Below are 15,845 nucleotides of genomic sequence, written 5' to 3'. Positions count from 1 at the left end.
GGGCAGGGATTTGGGAACGGGGCAGGGATTTGGGAGCGGGGCAGGGATTTGGGAGCGGGGCAGGGATTTGGGAGCGGGGCAGGGATTTGGGAGTGGGGCAGGGAGGTGGGAGTGGGGCAGGGATTTGGGAACAGGCTCCAAGAGGCCTGGGAAGAGCTGCTGCACAAAGAAAACAGAGGCAGAAGGGCAAAGACAGGAGGTTTTTTTGAAAAGATGCAAAAGATTTAAAACCAGAGAATTGTCTGGTTATGGCTAAAATCTCCTTTTGCCTCTTAAGGGAGCTTGAAGGCCGCTGAAGCAGCACTGGAGGGATGTCCAGCACTCACTGCCAATTCCCAAGGGGATCCAAGGGCTCCAGGAGCTGTTGGCACAGCAGGGCAGCTGGCCCTTTGCTGGTGCCTTTATCAGCCCCAAAGACAGAGCAGGAAAGTCCTTTAGGCCACAAAGGTGACCTGGTCTGGGAGGAAACACCGAGCTCTGCGGCGTTCAGGAGCTGGGGGCCGAGGCTGATGAAGGTTGAAGCTGCTTTCAACATCACTGTTCAGGGTGCCAGATGGAGGGAAGGGGGAAAGAAACCCCACCCCGTTCTCTGCTGGAGCCTCCCGAGGCTTTGGAGGCACCGTGCTGGATTTCCAGGGAAGGTTTTAAATCCAACCCCCTTGTTGGCCTCCTGCTCGTCACAACAGCCCCCTGGGAAAAGCCCGGCACAGAGCAGGAGCCTCAGCCAAAATTTGCCAGCTGTGACTGGCCACAGCATGGATGGAGGGAGGGGAGCACACAGCTCTGACACTCAGGGGGCTGCAGCCAGAACCGTGGAACTCAGAATGGTCCAAAGGACCTCAAAGCCCACCCAGTGCCCACCTGCCATGGCAGGGACACCTCCCACTGCCCCAGGCTGCTCCAACCTGGCCCTGGGCACTGCCAGGGATAATCCAAGGGCAGCCACAGCTGCTCTGGCATTTATCCTGGAAGCAAGGAGCAAAGACACAAACAGCACCCACCACCAGCCTGGGGTTCTGCCAGCGTGAGCAAGCAGCTCACCTGCGTCCTGCTGCAAGGAGAGGTGCAGGCAGCAGCTTGGGGGCTGGGATTTTTTCCCTGTGCCCACAGCAATCTCTTAGTTTTGAGAGTTTGGATCCTGTTTAGATGCCTCTCCCTCCCCAGGACTCCCAGCACACAGAGGGGAGTGGGCTGGGACAGGGGGTCTCCTTTGCAGCCCTGTGGGGTTTCAGCCATTCCCAGTCCCTGCACTGGGCTCCTCCCCAGCACTCACCCCACACCCCGAGCACCAGGCACTGAGGGAGGAGAGATTTGGGAAGTGCAGCTGCAGAGCAGGGATGCTGCCATGGTTGTGCTCCAGCTGAGTGACCTCGGCAAGGAGCGTCCTGGCCCAGGCCAGTGTCCATCTGCTTCTTCTGGACACGGAGGAGGAGTCAGAACATTCCCATGGAGCAGCTGCTGGCTGGCAGAGCGGGACTGAGAGATCCTGCCCAGCCCTTGTGGTGCTGAGCTGGTGCTTCACCCCCCCTGGGCTGGGCCAAAGGACAGTTTGGGGCACTGGGGCACTGCCCATCACCTTTCCTGAGTCTCCAGCACCCCACATCCCCTTCCCAAGGCAATGGGAGAAAATTGTAACCATCACTTCCGATTTCACATTTCATCATCTCCTTATTCAAGGGATTCAGCTTTGAGGGAAAACAGCAAATTACGATTTTTTTTTTTTTTTTTTTTTTTAAACAAGATAATTCCAAGTTTAATCCTCTTGGGAGCAAAAGGATTAACAGCAGGTTTTAAGAAATGGGTTTCAAAAATGAGCAAGTTAAAATTCCACATAAGGTATCTCCATTTCAGTATTTTTTGACATGGATACAACAGAATGAACCAGGAAGTTCCCAGGCACGCGGAGCTTCCCAGGAGCACCAGTTTTCACCTGGAAGTTGGTGTGAGGAAGATGGATCTAAGAGTTGGGGCTGAAGTGACCCCAAAACCAGCAGCAAAGCAGTTTGGAACTGCAGAACTTTCTCAGCTGGGGGGTCCAACACAGCTGAGAAGTTCTGCTTCCCCCGTGGATTAATCCCAGCTCCTGCCTTTCCTGGCAGATGGAGAAGGCACCACAGCCACCCCCAGAAGTGGTGTCAGAGCAGCTGCTGGGATCCCTCACAGCCAGGATCCACTCTGGCACCATTTCAGGATAAAGAACAACTCCCAGGCTCAGAGGCAGCTGTGACACCACTGAGAATCCTGGGATCACCCAAGTGCTGAACCCCCGCAGCTCCCAAAACCTCTCCCTCCACAGAAACACCAACTCCTCCAGAACCAACACAAACACACCATGAAATGAAACACCCTGCAGGAAGTGAACGAGGTGAACGTGATGTTTATGAACAACAAGCAGTTTCCCTTTGCTGGGCTCCCAAGGCTTCCTGCAGCTCGCCCAGGTGGGAATCCTGAGCCATCACGGGATATTTCCCATTTTCCTTCCCACAATGCTGCACAGAACCAAAACTGCAGCTGATAAAAATAATGACCCCCTCAATCCCCCCCAGCAGGTCACCCTGGAGCAGAAACAAGGTTTAAGTACAACCCAGATGATCCAACTGCAGCGGTATTGGCTTCATTTGACTGTATTTAAATAAAAGAAGCATTTAAAAATTAACAGGCACTACAATTCCCTGGCAGTGCTGACACCGAGCCCAGCCCCACGAGGCTGTCCCCAGCCTCCCTGGGCGGTCTGGGGGTGTCACACAACACAAGAAGCCACAACATTTTCACGAAGCAACGTAACCAAGAGAATCCCAAGGCGGCTCCCAGCCGGCGTCCGGCTCGTGGGGCCGAGGTCCAGGTGATCCCAGGGAGGAGACCCAGGGGAGTGGGAGCACAGGAACACGGGGCTGTGCCACTGCAGCCCCCGGGCTGGGCAGTCCTTGCAGGTCCCTGCAGCCCTCAGAGCTTCTTGAGCCGACTGTACATCTCCCTCTTGCTCTTCTCCCCGGCCCAGGTCCGGCTCTTGGTGCGGAACCGCTTCAGGTCCTCCTTGAAGTCCTTGTGGTGCATCGGGCGGTAGCTCTGGGGCTCGCAGAAGCTCTGGGGAAACAGGAGCTGGGGTCACCTCAGTGTCACCAGCGTGGTGATCCCAGCACCAGCAGCCACTGGAGCAAACGGGGACAGACCCCCCTTCCAGGCAGGAGCGCTGTGGCAGACACACAGAGCTCAGGGAAGATTCAGGTTACAGCCAACAAAACAAGGGCTTTGTGTTCAGGGCTCTCATCCCAAATTTCCTGGCAGGCAACGCACAGGCTGAGCTGGTTGAGAGTTCACCTTGCAGTGGCACGGACTGGAAGGATGTTCCAGCCCAGCTGGCCAGAGCAGGGCTGCTGATCACGGCAAGGTCGTGGATTCCATGCACGGAGGGAACACGGATCACTGCGGGTCCCCTCCAGGCCAGAGCATGCCATGATCCCCGTGGAGCTGCCCTCGGCTGTCCCGTGCTGCCACCTTGAGGCTTCGGTGCCCCCTCCTCGGGACAACCCAAAATCCACGGGGACACCCCAAAGCACGGGTGGCCCTCAGCCCAGGGGAGCCAAAACCCAGCAGCACCGGCTGCCAGGGCTGGGAGAGCCAGCATCCCACAGGGAAGGAAGGAGCTGACAGCCCCATCCAGCCGGCCATGGCCAGGCCAGGTACCTCCCACCTCCCAGGGGATGACTGGAAGTGTGGGGGCCTGAGGAGCTGAGGCCTGCTTGTGTCAGAGCAGCAGGACAGATCCCAGGAGCACTGGGACCATGGAAATGCTGCAGGAGCCAAGGACAGAAGCAATCTCACCCCTGAAGTGCTGGGAAGAGCTGGGAGGTGGGTTTTAATTTCCTTGTCTTAATTAGAGGCTGCAAACTCCAAGCTCAGGTTTTCAATTTTGCTGGTTTAGGACTGTACAAGACCTCAGGTTTCCATTTATCCAGCAATTACTGTCAAGCCTTGTCTTCTCCCCTGCTCTGAGCAGGCTGAAATCCTTTCTCTGAGTGACAGTTTGTTCTGAAGGGGCAGAAACCACTTCTGTTTTGCTTGAGACAAGTAGAGAAGCCCTTCAGCTATATGGCAGGAAGACAGCTCTGAGACACAGAACAGGCTGAGCTGCTCTGGAACAGCCCAATGAAAAGAGAACGAGGAGGAAAAGCCCCCCAGACAAACCACTCTGCCCAAAGAGAAATGTGAGTAGGAAGAAAATAAATTAATATTATTTATCTACTATTTCTTCAGAGTGTGAAAGAGACCATAGAAAGGCTTGAGTTGGAGGAACCTAGAAGATCTTCTTCTATACCCTGCCATGGCAGGGACACCTTCCACTGTCCCAGGCTGCTGCAAGCCCCTTCCCACCTGACTTTGGACACTTCCAGGGATGAGGAATCCACATTACTCACCTGGCACCTCGAGAAGAAATCCTTGTAGCCCCCCTTGAGCACGTAGAGCTCAGGGTAGTGCAGGTTGGGGTACTCATTGCTCAGCCTGTCCTGTTCCCTCACAAACCGGCACCTGCGGTGGGGAAAATCCCGTGTTAAATCCCACATTCAACGAATAATTCCCAAAGCTGCATCCAAACCCCCATCCCTCGATGGAGGAGCTGGAGCTGCATGTCAGGGAGAGCCTGAGGAGCCCCACAGCCAAAGTTCAGAGGGGAAAGGAAAAACCTCTGAACGTTCCAGCGCTCCAGCCCAGGCCCAGCACGGCTCCTCACGCCCAGGCTGTGCCAAACGCAGCCAGTGCAGGGTGACAGCCCACACAGGGTGACAGCCAGCGCAGGGTGACAGCCAGCGCAGGGTGACAGCCAGCGCAGGGTGACAGCCCAGCCCAGGGTGACAGCCCAGCCCCTCCGAGTGCTGAGGAACAGCCCAGGCAGGGAGGGGAGCTCACATGCGAGGGCCACGCTCCGAGGAGAACTCGCAGTGGAACACCACGATGACGCGCTTGTCCTCCGACGGCTGGATCGGCTTCTTCAGCAGGAAATTCTCCACCTCCTCTTCCATGTGGAGGTTTATGGCACCCTGCAAGGGCAGAGTCCGAGCACTGAATGGAAGGGAACAGCCACAAACTCATGCCACTCCCATGGGAAGCAATTCCTCATCTGGGTTAGCTGGGAGAGCTCTGGAACCCTCTCCCAGCACAGCTCCAAAGCCCGCCAGGGCACCACAGTCTGGAACTGGCTCTGTGTGATTCCTCAGCCAGGAATCTCTTCCCTATATCCCACTCATCCCTGCCCTCTGGCACTGGGAGCCATTCCCTGTGTCCTGTCCTTCCATCCCTTGTCCCAAGTCCCTCCCCAGCTCTGCTGGAGCCCCTCTAGGCACTGAAAGGGGCTTTAACACCACAAGGTGTCTGGGTGATCTGCTCCTGTTGTGTTTTACACAGCCACTTTTCCTTTCAAGTCTGTCATTGAAATGAAGCTCAGCATTCCAGTTTTAGCTTCCTGAGAGATGAGGATGCTGGACACAGAGTGTCATGTCCCAGGCAGCGGGTGAGCATGACAGGATCCCAGAAAGGCCCCTCAGGAATAACATATCCACAGGGCCTTGGATAAAATCAGCCCCACAGGGATCCCAGTGACCCCAGGCTGCAGCTTCAGACCACCTGCACTGCTCTTATGGGGCCAAAATACCTTGATGTGTCCCCCTTCGTACTCATAGGGGTATCTACAGTCAATTATCACACACTGCTTGATGAAGCTCTCAAACTTGCCAGTCAGCACAGACACAATCTGAGAAAAAAAAAAAATCACAAAAACCAGAGTTCAGTTGTTTCAAGCCATTTTTTGTGTTGTTCCCCAACCCTCACTAAAGAATTTTTCTGGCTCCCTTGGAGCACTCACCATTTCGGAGTCGATGTACTTTAAATCTTGGTGTTTCCCATCGACAGTGTCAAATAAATAACTCTGGAAGAGACAGGATTGAGAAAATTCCAGCTGTGAGTCACATGGGTGACCAGCACAGCATCCAGCAGTTCACTCTCTAACAGATACTCTGCTGGCCAGAACCTCTGCAGGAGTTAAAACTCCTAAGAATGCTAAAATCAGGCACAAAATTTAGGTTTTGTCTCCTACACTAGAGGGATTTTATAGGGCTTTAACCACAAATGGATCAGTTTGGTCTAACCTGGGATATCCCCTTCTCACCAACAGCCTCTCCTGGTTGTTTGAAGACCAAAGAATTGTTAAGGTTGGAAAAGACTCCAAGAGCAAGCCCAAAGAAGCAAGGCAGGTTTGAGGGAACAGAAAAGCCTCTATAAAGGGCAGTGTTTTTCTGGGCTGGTTTGAGACATCCCCACCAAGAGAGGCCCTTAGAACACTTCATTCAACACTTGGCCATGGAATCTCTGGCATTACCTTGGAGAAGTCCCCGATAAGGTCTCTCTGGTCACTGTCCAAAATGCTCTCGATCTCTGCTGTGGAGGGCTGGGTCCTCACCAGCTTCAGGCTCTGCAGGACACAGAGATCCATGAGCACTGAGGGCAGACATGTCCCATTCCCTGTTTCCCATAGCTGACAGCCTGGAGTGCACTCCCAAGCCTGAACCACACCCCTCAGCTTCCCTGCTCGGAGCAAAGCTCAGGTTCAGGACTGTGGAATTGTTGCCCCAAAAATCCACCTGGAAAAGCTCCCACCAACCTTCACAAACCAGACCCCAACCCTGTATCTCCCCTCATCAATTCTCTGTCACAAACCGTCGAGTCCTCGGAAGTTCCGGGCAGGCTTTTCCTCTTCTTGCTTTTCCCTGGAGAATTCTCCTCCTGGGATCTCTCCATCCTTTTCTGGGTGGTTCTTCCTGCAATGCTTGACATGGATGAAGAGCCAAACAGCCGGCACCGCTTGGCCTACGAGGGAGAAGAGGAGTTGAGTTGTCCAGCAAAGGTTTATAAAAGAAAATAAACCCAACTCAGGCTTTCAGATTATCCCAAACTCGGCCTCAATTAAGGCACCACCACTGCAGAGCAACAGGGGGCTGTTAATCTGAATTATCCAGGCTTTACATTTCCAGTAACACTTGTTACTAGGGAGCTTGGGGCACCATAAGCAAGATAAAGAGCCAGCAAAGTGTTCTACATCAATTAGCAGCCAATTTATCAGCAGATTAAGGAGCTTTCTGCTGGAGCTCCTTTCCCAGTCTGTTATCAAAGCATCAGGTTACAGCATTCCAGGTGAGTCCGTGCAGAGTGAATTCCAGATATGCCAAGACTCTGATAAGGGAAGTCAAGATCTTCTCACATTTATGAGGTGCAAGAAGAAATTCTATTCCTATAAACACCAATTGTTCCACGCTGACAAAGTCTGCTCCAGAGATAAGGGAATTCTGCAGGAGGTCATGCTAGGGCTTGTCCTGTTCTTGGGGATGCAGGAGCCAGCAGGATCACTTGTCCCACTGCTTGCTCTGTTCTTGGGGATTCAGGAGCCAGCAGGATCACTTGTCCCACTGCTTGCTCTGTTCTTGGGGAGGCAGGAGCCAGCAGGATCACTTGTCCCACTGCTTGCTCTGTTCTTGGGGATTCAGGAGCCAGCAGGATCACTTGTCCCACTGCTTGTTCTGTTCTTGGGGAGGCAGGAGCCAGCAGGATCACTTGTCCCACTGCTTGCTCTGTTCTTGGGGATTCAGGAGCCAGTAGGATCACTTGTCCCACTGCTTGTCCTGTTCTTGGGGATTCAGGAGCCAGTAGGATCACTTGTCCCACTGCTTGTCCTGTTCTTGGGGATTCAGGAGCCAGCAGGATCACTTGTCTCACTGCTTGTTCTGTTCTTGGGGAGGCAGGAGCCAGCAGGATCACTTGTCCCACTGCTTGTCCTGTTCTTGGGGATGTAGGAGCCAGCAGGATCACTTGTCCCACTGCTTGTCCTGTTCTTGGGGATGTAGGAGCCAGCAGGATCACTTGTCCCACTGCTTGCTCTGTTCTTGGGGATTCAGGAGCCAGCAGGATCACTTGTCCCACTGCTTGCTCTGTTCCTGGGGATGTAGGAGCCAGCAGGATCACTTGTCCCACTGCCAGTCCCTGTCCCTGTGGGGGACACTCACCCGACTGTCAGCTCTCCTCATGACCAGCGGTGCTGTCCAGAGGCTGGACACGTCTGAGGGCATCTCCTCATCGTTCTGGAAGAGAGGGAAGCTCCTGCTCACCCACCCAGACTGCACGTACAGCTCAGCTGAACATTCCAGCTGCAATCAGCTGCAGGGATTTAACTCCATCTCCAGTCCAGTTCTCAAGGAAACAATGCAACTGAGCTGAGCCATGCTGGAGAAGGTGAGTTTATCAATTCCTTGATTGATTAACAAAGATGAGCCTCCGGGGCTTTAAGCATTTCAAATGCCCTTGGAAACAGTCTTGTATCTAAGTGGCTCAAAGCAATCACCACCTCTGACTTTTTCAGCAAGTTTCTAAAGAAAAATTCCAACTGTTCAAATAATTCCCTCAGTTCTCAAACTAAAAATAATTCACTTGTTGAGACCCCAAACAAATCCCACTGGCTGCACTAGGAAAGAGCACTTAGAAGATAGACACCCCAGTGGGAGTTAGAAAAGATGATGAGAACTAATTAATCTCCTTGTGGGAGATGTCCCTGCCCATGGCAGGGGATTGGAACTGGATAGGCTTTAAGGTCACTTCCAACCCAGACCAGTCTGGGCTTCTGTGAGTCCCAAAAACCCAGCGTGCTGCAGTTTGAGCAGCCTGACTGCAGCCAGAGCACACCAGACACATCGGGCAGAGCTGATTTGGGCATCTCCACCCCATCCCCTCTGCACACACCTTCAAGTCCTGCTCATCCAGCAGCTCCATGAAGCCATCGTCATCCTCGCTCTCCGAGGAGGGCAGGGAATGCTGCTGCAGGAAGGCTGCCCTGGAGTTCTCCTGTTCCCCTGAGGCTCTTTCCTCCATGGGCAGCTGGGAGGAGACAGAGGGAGGGTTAACAGCATTCCCTCTGCTCCCTGCAGGATGCTGCAGCCACGGAGGGGCCACCACCGTGGTTATCCCCAGCCCTGAGCTGCAGCACAGGCAGGGATCAGCAGGATTCTGGAAGAGCTGCTGGATCCAGGGAGCTGAGACAAGGCCTGGCTCCCCAGCTCTGTTTCTGAACAATGATTTTTCAGTTGCTTTTTGTAAAAAACAAGGTATGAATAAGGTGAATTTTCTCCCTGGATGTCACATCTGGACATAAAATCCAGCTGCATTTACACAGCTGGGTTTGTTGTTCCAAATGCATCTGCCTGAACATTCAGTATCAACCTTACTAATCACTTCAATCCAAATCAATGTCCACACTCCCTTCACTCGCTGAGCAGAACCCCAGTTCTGTGCTGACTCGTTCCCAGACCAATGTTTCAAATTTCTCATGAGCCAAAGGTGAGAAGAATTTCCTTATCTGGCAGATAAATAGGTTTTTCTATCTGGCACCTGGCTCACATCACCACTTTAGAACCCTGATTTGGTTATTTTGATCCCAGAGAATCAGGTGAGAATCTGTTGAAAAGAACCAAGTACCTGAGCTGGAGATGAATTCTGCCTTGCTCCAGGAACACCCCTTCCATCACGGAAGCCACGAGAAGCTGGCTTGGTTGGCTTCTTGAACTCAAATGCTTCCTGAAATAAAAACCAGAAAAATGATCATTTTACCAAAATTACAAACTGTGTTAAGTTGCTTGGATTCTTTTATCTGTTCCATTTTGTTAAACTGCCTGGCATGCTGGATTTAAGCTCCCTGCTGCCAACAGGAACAGTCTGAAGGTGAATGTTTTCAAATTAAAGATGTGACAGCAGTGTTTCATCTAACATAATCCAGGAATTTATGCTCTTGGCATCACCTACAGGCTTCAGGGCTTTTTTATTCCTGTCAGTCAATTCTCTGCAGAATAAATAAATAATTCTTGGAGGCAGCCAAGGCTGTGTCCTCACACCTCATCCCCCACAGGATTCCCAGCAGCCAGGGCAGAGCCAGGACACTGAATCCAAGAGGAAAGCAGGGCTCCCCATGGCAGCAGTGGGAAGCCAGGGGTGACCTCCCCAAACCCCTTCTGGAGGCAGCTCTTGTCCAGAGCAAGCAGTGGGAACAGATTTTCCTCTGCCACAGCCAGAAAGGAATCAGGGTCAGTGGCACCAAGGCAGAACTGGGCTAAGTCTCCCCAGTTTTTATTAACCTGCCAACAGTTTGCAGCCACTCTAATCAGAGCTGCAAGTGTCCTTCAGAAAAAAACTGAGCTAAAGGTGGCTGTGCCTGAAGAACAGCCTGGCAGGGGATAATTGAAACCTTTCCCATCACACTCCCTGTGCAGGGATGTGCTAATCCAGCTGTCCCTCCCTTCCCACAGGAAACAGCACTTACATTTTCCTTATTTTCATCCTGTTCCAAAGGCTGGAAAGCATCAGTGTCCAGAGAGTCAGAGTTGTTTCTCTTCAGAGCAGGGCTGGAGCCCAGCAGGCTTTGCTACAACACAGAAGGGACAGTTCAGGACCGTGCATCAGTCCTTGCACAAGCACATTTCAAGCTCTAAAGGGGTTAACAAAGACTGGAAAGCCTCTGACTACAAATTTTGCACACCCTGTGCAGGAATTCTCTGCTGGCATCCTGGTACAGGGACCAAAATGCTTCAGTGCACCAGTGATGGAGCCACATCAAGGAAATTTCACACTAAATTAAGTGAGATTGGGAATTTACAAACTCTAGTTTTGACATTAAGCACCCCAGCAGCTGGAGTTGAAGCCAGAAAATTAACAAGTATTCAACTAAATGCATTCAACCAAAACCATGCTAAATCCTTTAACATCCCACTCTCACTTACTGGCAAGGAATGGATTCTTCTGAAAGGTATTCGAAGACTACAATGAAAAAGAACAAAAATTTATTTCAACATTTTGCTTGAAAAGGCAGTGACATGAATAGAAATCACCCCCCAATTCCATAATCTAAAAGAGACACCAAGGAAAAATTTTAAATAGAATTTTACTTACTTCACCCTGCTGGATTTGATTGCTTTCTCAAACCTAAAAGCAAAAGATCAAAAGATTGGTCTTGAAAGTCTTTAAGAGGTCTTTGCCAAATTAAATGGATCTGTGGTTCTTAAGGCACAGATTTAAGCGAAATACTAAAAAATGCAGTTTAGACAGACCTTGGTGCAGCCCCAGGCTGCAGGTAGGTGCCAGGGCCATGTGGTTGGCACACCACCCTGCTCAGAGGCAGCTCTGCAGTGCCCTGGGCAGGGGCAGGGCCAATTCCAGCTGAGGAGCACATGGAGAGGTGCAGCAGCAGGGAAAACCCAGTGCACATGTGCCAGCAGAGGAAAACCCTCCCCAGGCCTCATTAGCCCTATTTGTTTAACGTGTTTAACACTCACATGTCCTCCATGGTGTCCTGTGAGGTCGCAGGGCCAGGAGAATCCAAAGCCAAACCTGCAGAGGAGACACAGATTTCCCACTGATTTATACACAGGGAATATCACACACTGCTACAGATTTCCACAGAAAGACCCAGGAAATCCATGTGGAAAGTCCCATCTGCAGCCTCACCTCGGTGCAGAATAAATTGGAGTTGCACCCACTCCCCACTGTGGATTTGGCTGTGGCACATCAAGTGCCAGCACTTGGGGAAAAACAGGGATAATTTAAAAAAAAACCCAAGCCCTGCCTGGGCTATCACACGGTGTGCTGACTGGCACTCAGCATAGAATACTCTGTTTATTCTCCCACACACACCTTAATAAACAATTTAGTCCTTTAGGGGTTTTTTAAAGTCATGTTTTCAGTTACACCTACGAAGAAATTTTGGGCTCGTTCACAAAAATAAGCAGTCAAAAGGCCCTTCTGAGTGTCCTGGAATTAACAGGAAGCACTTCAGAAGCACAAAGCAAGCACAGCTTTATACCCCACAGCATTTCAGACACATCCAGAGTCACTCCAGCACGGGTTCCTGAGGAGCCACAGAAAGTGAGGCTTCAGCAAGGCTGGCTGCTCTGTCCTGCTCCCTGGTTTGTGAGCTGCACTGCTGCTTCAGCACTTCACAAAGTTCTTTTTTGGGCTGAAAGTGCCCTCAAAATGGGGCATAAATCCAGGTGGAAACAGTGATTTCCCTCAGCTGGAGCAATGAAGCACCAGAGGGAATCTACAAGTTATGGGGTGAGAGCTTATTTCATTTTCAACGATAAAACATCTCATGTGAAAAACAGGAAATCCTCCCAGGAAGTACCAGAACTGAGGGGTTTCAGATCAGATCACCAACCCGTGCCCTGGGTAACAGGAGAACACAGGACAGAGCCACTCACTGGCACAGTCTGGGTTTAAAGAGAGAAAACACAGTGAGGACTTGTTTTCACTCCCTACTGCTCACAGCCTCCAGGACAATTAAAGCAAAATTTAAAATAATAATTCAAAAAAATCTACAGCCCAAACCACGAGCTGCAGAGGTTTCCTGGGGGATTTTCCATCTGCCTCCCTCCTTCCAAGGGCATGGGAAAGAGAGGGGGCTGCAGGCAGGGCCAGTTCTCTCTCCAAACCCTGGGTGCCATGTAGGAGTGCATTGCTTTGCAATTCCTAATCAGAATTTATTAATTGAGGCAGCCCCACCTGAGTCTGTGGACTCTGAAGATGCTGATCTGTGCAATCCATTTTTGGTTCCCACGTCCTGGTCCAAATTTTCATGCTGCCTGGAAAGGAAAATTTGGGATTTGCTTTAAAAGCAAGAAACACAACACTGCAGGTAGGTACAGCACAGGTGGGCATCACCTGGAGTTCTATCAAAGCCCAGTTATCCTTCCTGGAACTGCAATCCTCTTTGGCAGACACTCCTTTAATTCAGGTTTTGCATTGATAAAATTGCTGAATTTCTAATTCAAACCCATTTTGATAAATAGTTACCTCCCAAATTTTGTTTTATCTGCTAAACCTCAGTGCTGAGAGAGAAGAAAATCATATGGAGTCCCACATATAAAAAGGAAAAGCTACCTGAGTGAGGCTCCAGCATGTGGTTAATTAAAAAAAGAATGTAGCCAGGGCTACAAAATCAAAGGGCTGAATAAATTCCAAGAGGGGCACTGCCAATGGCTTGCAGGAATCCCAGGAATCTGAAGGAAGGATGGGACCATAAGGCAGGTGGTGGCAGAAATGAGAACAGAAAATCAACAAACAAAATCCAGGAGGGTCATTGAGACCTGAGTGGGCCAGGACAAAACAGGAGCCACACAAGGGAGGAACTGTGGGAATAATGGGATTAGAGGAGTTAAGAGAGCAGGAAAAGGGAGCAGCTGGGGTTTAGGGAAGGGGTGCAGCTGCAGAGCACAGAGCAGGAACAGGGCAGGCAGGAGGACATGGAAGGGACACAAAGCTTTTTGTGGGAGAGAGGGAAAGCCAGGGAAGGGCTCAGGAGGGAGGGGAATGCCCAGAGCAGAACCTGGGCAGGGGGAAGGTGTCCCAGAGCATGGATCTGTGTGGGATGGGGGCAGGAGGGCAGAACAGATGGGAGGCAGCAGCCAAAGGGGGCCCTAAGGGACTCCTGGAGGTTTGTGGGGTGGTGTCAGCGGTCAGGAGCACACAGAATCACAGGATATGACTCTATGCAGCTGCTTCTATTGAGAGCTCTGGGAATCAGGGGTACAGACCCAAATCTGACTCCCACATGGCTTTCGAGCTGAACGTATTTTATATTCTATCCTTACAGAACTTACATATTAATTATTAATTAAACTTATATTGTTCTATTGTATACATTGACCTTATTCAACCATGAGTTTCTCGTGATCTTTCTTAAGCTTCTGACCAGTTTCTCATGATTATTCCTACGATCAAACAGTAATTATATTTAATTACTAAACAATCATCACATCTAACAATTATATCACTTATCACGTACCAGCTACACAGGTGCAGTTCCAGCAAGGCACAAGGCCTACACGTTCCCAGGGTATTTTCCCAGGGCCTACTAAGCTTCATTTTCCTTCTAACCCTAAATCCCCGTGATTTTAAAACCCTTTCACGATCAGCGGGAGGGTTAAAACCGAGGCCTCGTGGGTGGGCGCGGGCAGAAGAAACAGCCCCGGGAGGCCTCGTTTTTGGGGGAAGGGCTGGGGGAAGAGGGGCTGGAGGTGTGGGGAGGGCGCCTGGAAGGAGAGGAAGCGGGATGAGCCCGCAGTGCCGGGCGGGGAGAAAGGGAATAAAGAGAACCCTCCATTGGGGGTGGGGGGAAAGGGAATAAAGAGAACCCTCCATTGGGGGTGGGGGGAAAGGAAAAGGAGGGATCCACGAGGCTGTTTTTTGGGGGGCTAGGGCAGATGAGCACCCCGAGGCTTTTCCTTGGGAAGGAGGGGGGACAGGGAAGGGAAGGAGTTCCTGAGAGCTGGGAATAGCTGGGGAAGGTGAGGGGGGGGTTAAAAGACGTGCCTGGGGCTTTGGGGCTTGCGAGGGGCATAAAGCCATCAAAGGGGTTTGGGGTTTTTATCCGTGTAATTCCCTAAGGGTTCCCAGTGTAAAATACGCGTTTTTCACAATAGCGCGGGAGGGAATTACGGGGGTGGAGGGAAGGCGAGGAAAAGGACTCCTGGAGGCCTGGGGGGGGGTTTATACAAGGGGGAGCCTCCCTAGGCCCGGCAGCGGGAAGAAAGCGTTTTGGAGAGGGACAAAGTGCCCGGAGCAGAGCAGGAAGGAGCTCCCTTGGCACGGCAGGAAGCAGCGCGGGACGAGCCCTCCAAACCTCGCTTTTTCCTGTGGGAGAGGGGGGGTCACCACAGAGGGGAGAAAAAGGAGGCGCCCGGGCTCTGGTGGGGCCCGCGCCCCGACTCACCCGCGCCCCAGCTGCTCCATGGTGAGGCGGAGATCCGAGACAGGCGAGAGCTCATCCTGAAACAGCGCCTTCACCACGGCGGGCGAGGCGGGGGAGGCCGGCGAGAGCAGCAGGAGGCGGCGGCGGCGGTGCGGAGCGCTCGGGGTGGGCTCCATCGCAGCGGGACCGGGGATGCAGCGCAGCCCTGCCGCCCCGTCCCGTCAGCGCGGCCGCCGCGGCGTTTTGACCCCAACCGGTACCCGTCGCCCGCTCTGAAGCTGGCGCCAAACCGCGGCTCGGCCAATCAGCGCGCGGGGCCCCGCGGGGGGCGGGTTGTTTTTTTTCAAACCTCCCCTCCCACCGCGCGCGCTCCGGCCAGTAGGAACGGCGGCGCCGCGGCCAGGCCCCGCCCACGGCGGTTGCTTGGCGTCGCTCTGGACCAATAGGAACGCGAGGAAATCGGAGTTGGGGGGGAGTGCGCGCCAGCGCGGAGGGACTACATTTCCCAGTATTCCTAGCAGGCGCGCCGCGTTATCGCTGTCTGCGTTGCATGCTGGGTAATGTAGTTCCCGTCTCATAGCGGCGCCTCTTTGCCGCCATGTTTCCGGCCGTCTCCCTTTAGCCTGGGCATGAGGGGAAAATGGGGAACGTGAAGGAAAAAAGGCACAAACTCAGCAGATAACGCCGCCTCGCTGAGACAAAGAGCCCTTCCCACATGGTTTCTCATCAAATGAGCTCTCCCTGAGAACAAAAGCCACTTTGTGAGGCGTTTGGTGAGCGGCTGGGGAAGTAAGGCACTGCACATCCCTGCAACACCAGGATGGGGTTCACGGACAGAGGAGCAGGAAAAGGGAGACTTGACAGTACTCCACATAAACTCTTTAGGACACTCAGCTTCTCCCCAGCTGAGCGTTCGCAGATCCGTGCTGTCCAGCCCCTGGCAAATCCTCTGCCATGTCTCTGGTGGTTCCAGAGGCTGCTGTGTCCAGCTGATCGCTTTGGATGCAGGGGATCTCCAGGACACGACCCCTGCGCCCTGCCACCCCCAGTCACACAGTGCTGCTGGTTCCTGGAT

General features: G+C 52.5%; 1 protein-coding gene across 1 annotated transcript; it reads right to left on the bottom strand.

The window, feature by feature from the left end:
• Nucleotides 1-2,608: 2,608 nt before the first annotated feature.
• CDC25A (cell division cycle 25A) lies at nucleotides 2,609-15,074 on the bottom strand. The gene is made up of 16 exons (XM_021542232.3): nucleotides 14,792-15,074; nucleotides 12,583-12,662; nucleotides 11,358-11,412; nucleotides 10,975-11,007; nucleotides 10,806-10,842; nucleotides 10,349-10,450; nucleotides 9,511-9,609; nucleotides 8,779-8,913; nucleotides 8,049-8,123; nucleotides 6,709-6,858; nucleotides 6,371-6,463; nucleotides 5,858-5,920; nucleotides 5,648-5,746; nucleotides 4,906-5,036; nucleotides 4,416-4,527; nucleotides 2,609-3,084 (listed from the first exon to the last, which is right to left on the bottom strand). Exons 1-16 carry the CDS (start codon nucleotides 14,944-14,946, stop codon nucleotides 2,944-2,946), a joined length of 1,560 nt encoding a protein of 519 aa, XP_021397907.1. The 5' UTR covers nucleotides 14,947-15,074; the 3' UTR covers nucleotides 2,609-2,943.
• Between the last annotated feature and the right edge of the window lie 771 nt (nucleotides 15,075-15,845).

The sequence above is a fragment of the Lonchura striata genome, chromosome 1 (genome assembly GCF_046129695.1).
Source record: "Lonchura striata isolate bLonStr1 chromosome 1, bLonStr1.mat, whole genome shotgun sequence".
In the NCBI taxonomy this organism is placed as follows: Eukaryota; Metazoa; Chordata; class Aves; order Passeriformes; family Estrildidae; genus Lonchura; species Lonchura striata.
This window is presented reverse-complemented; position numbering and strand designations above follow the sequence as displayed.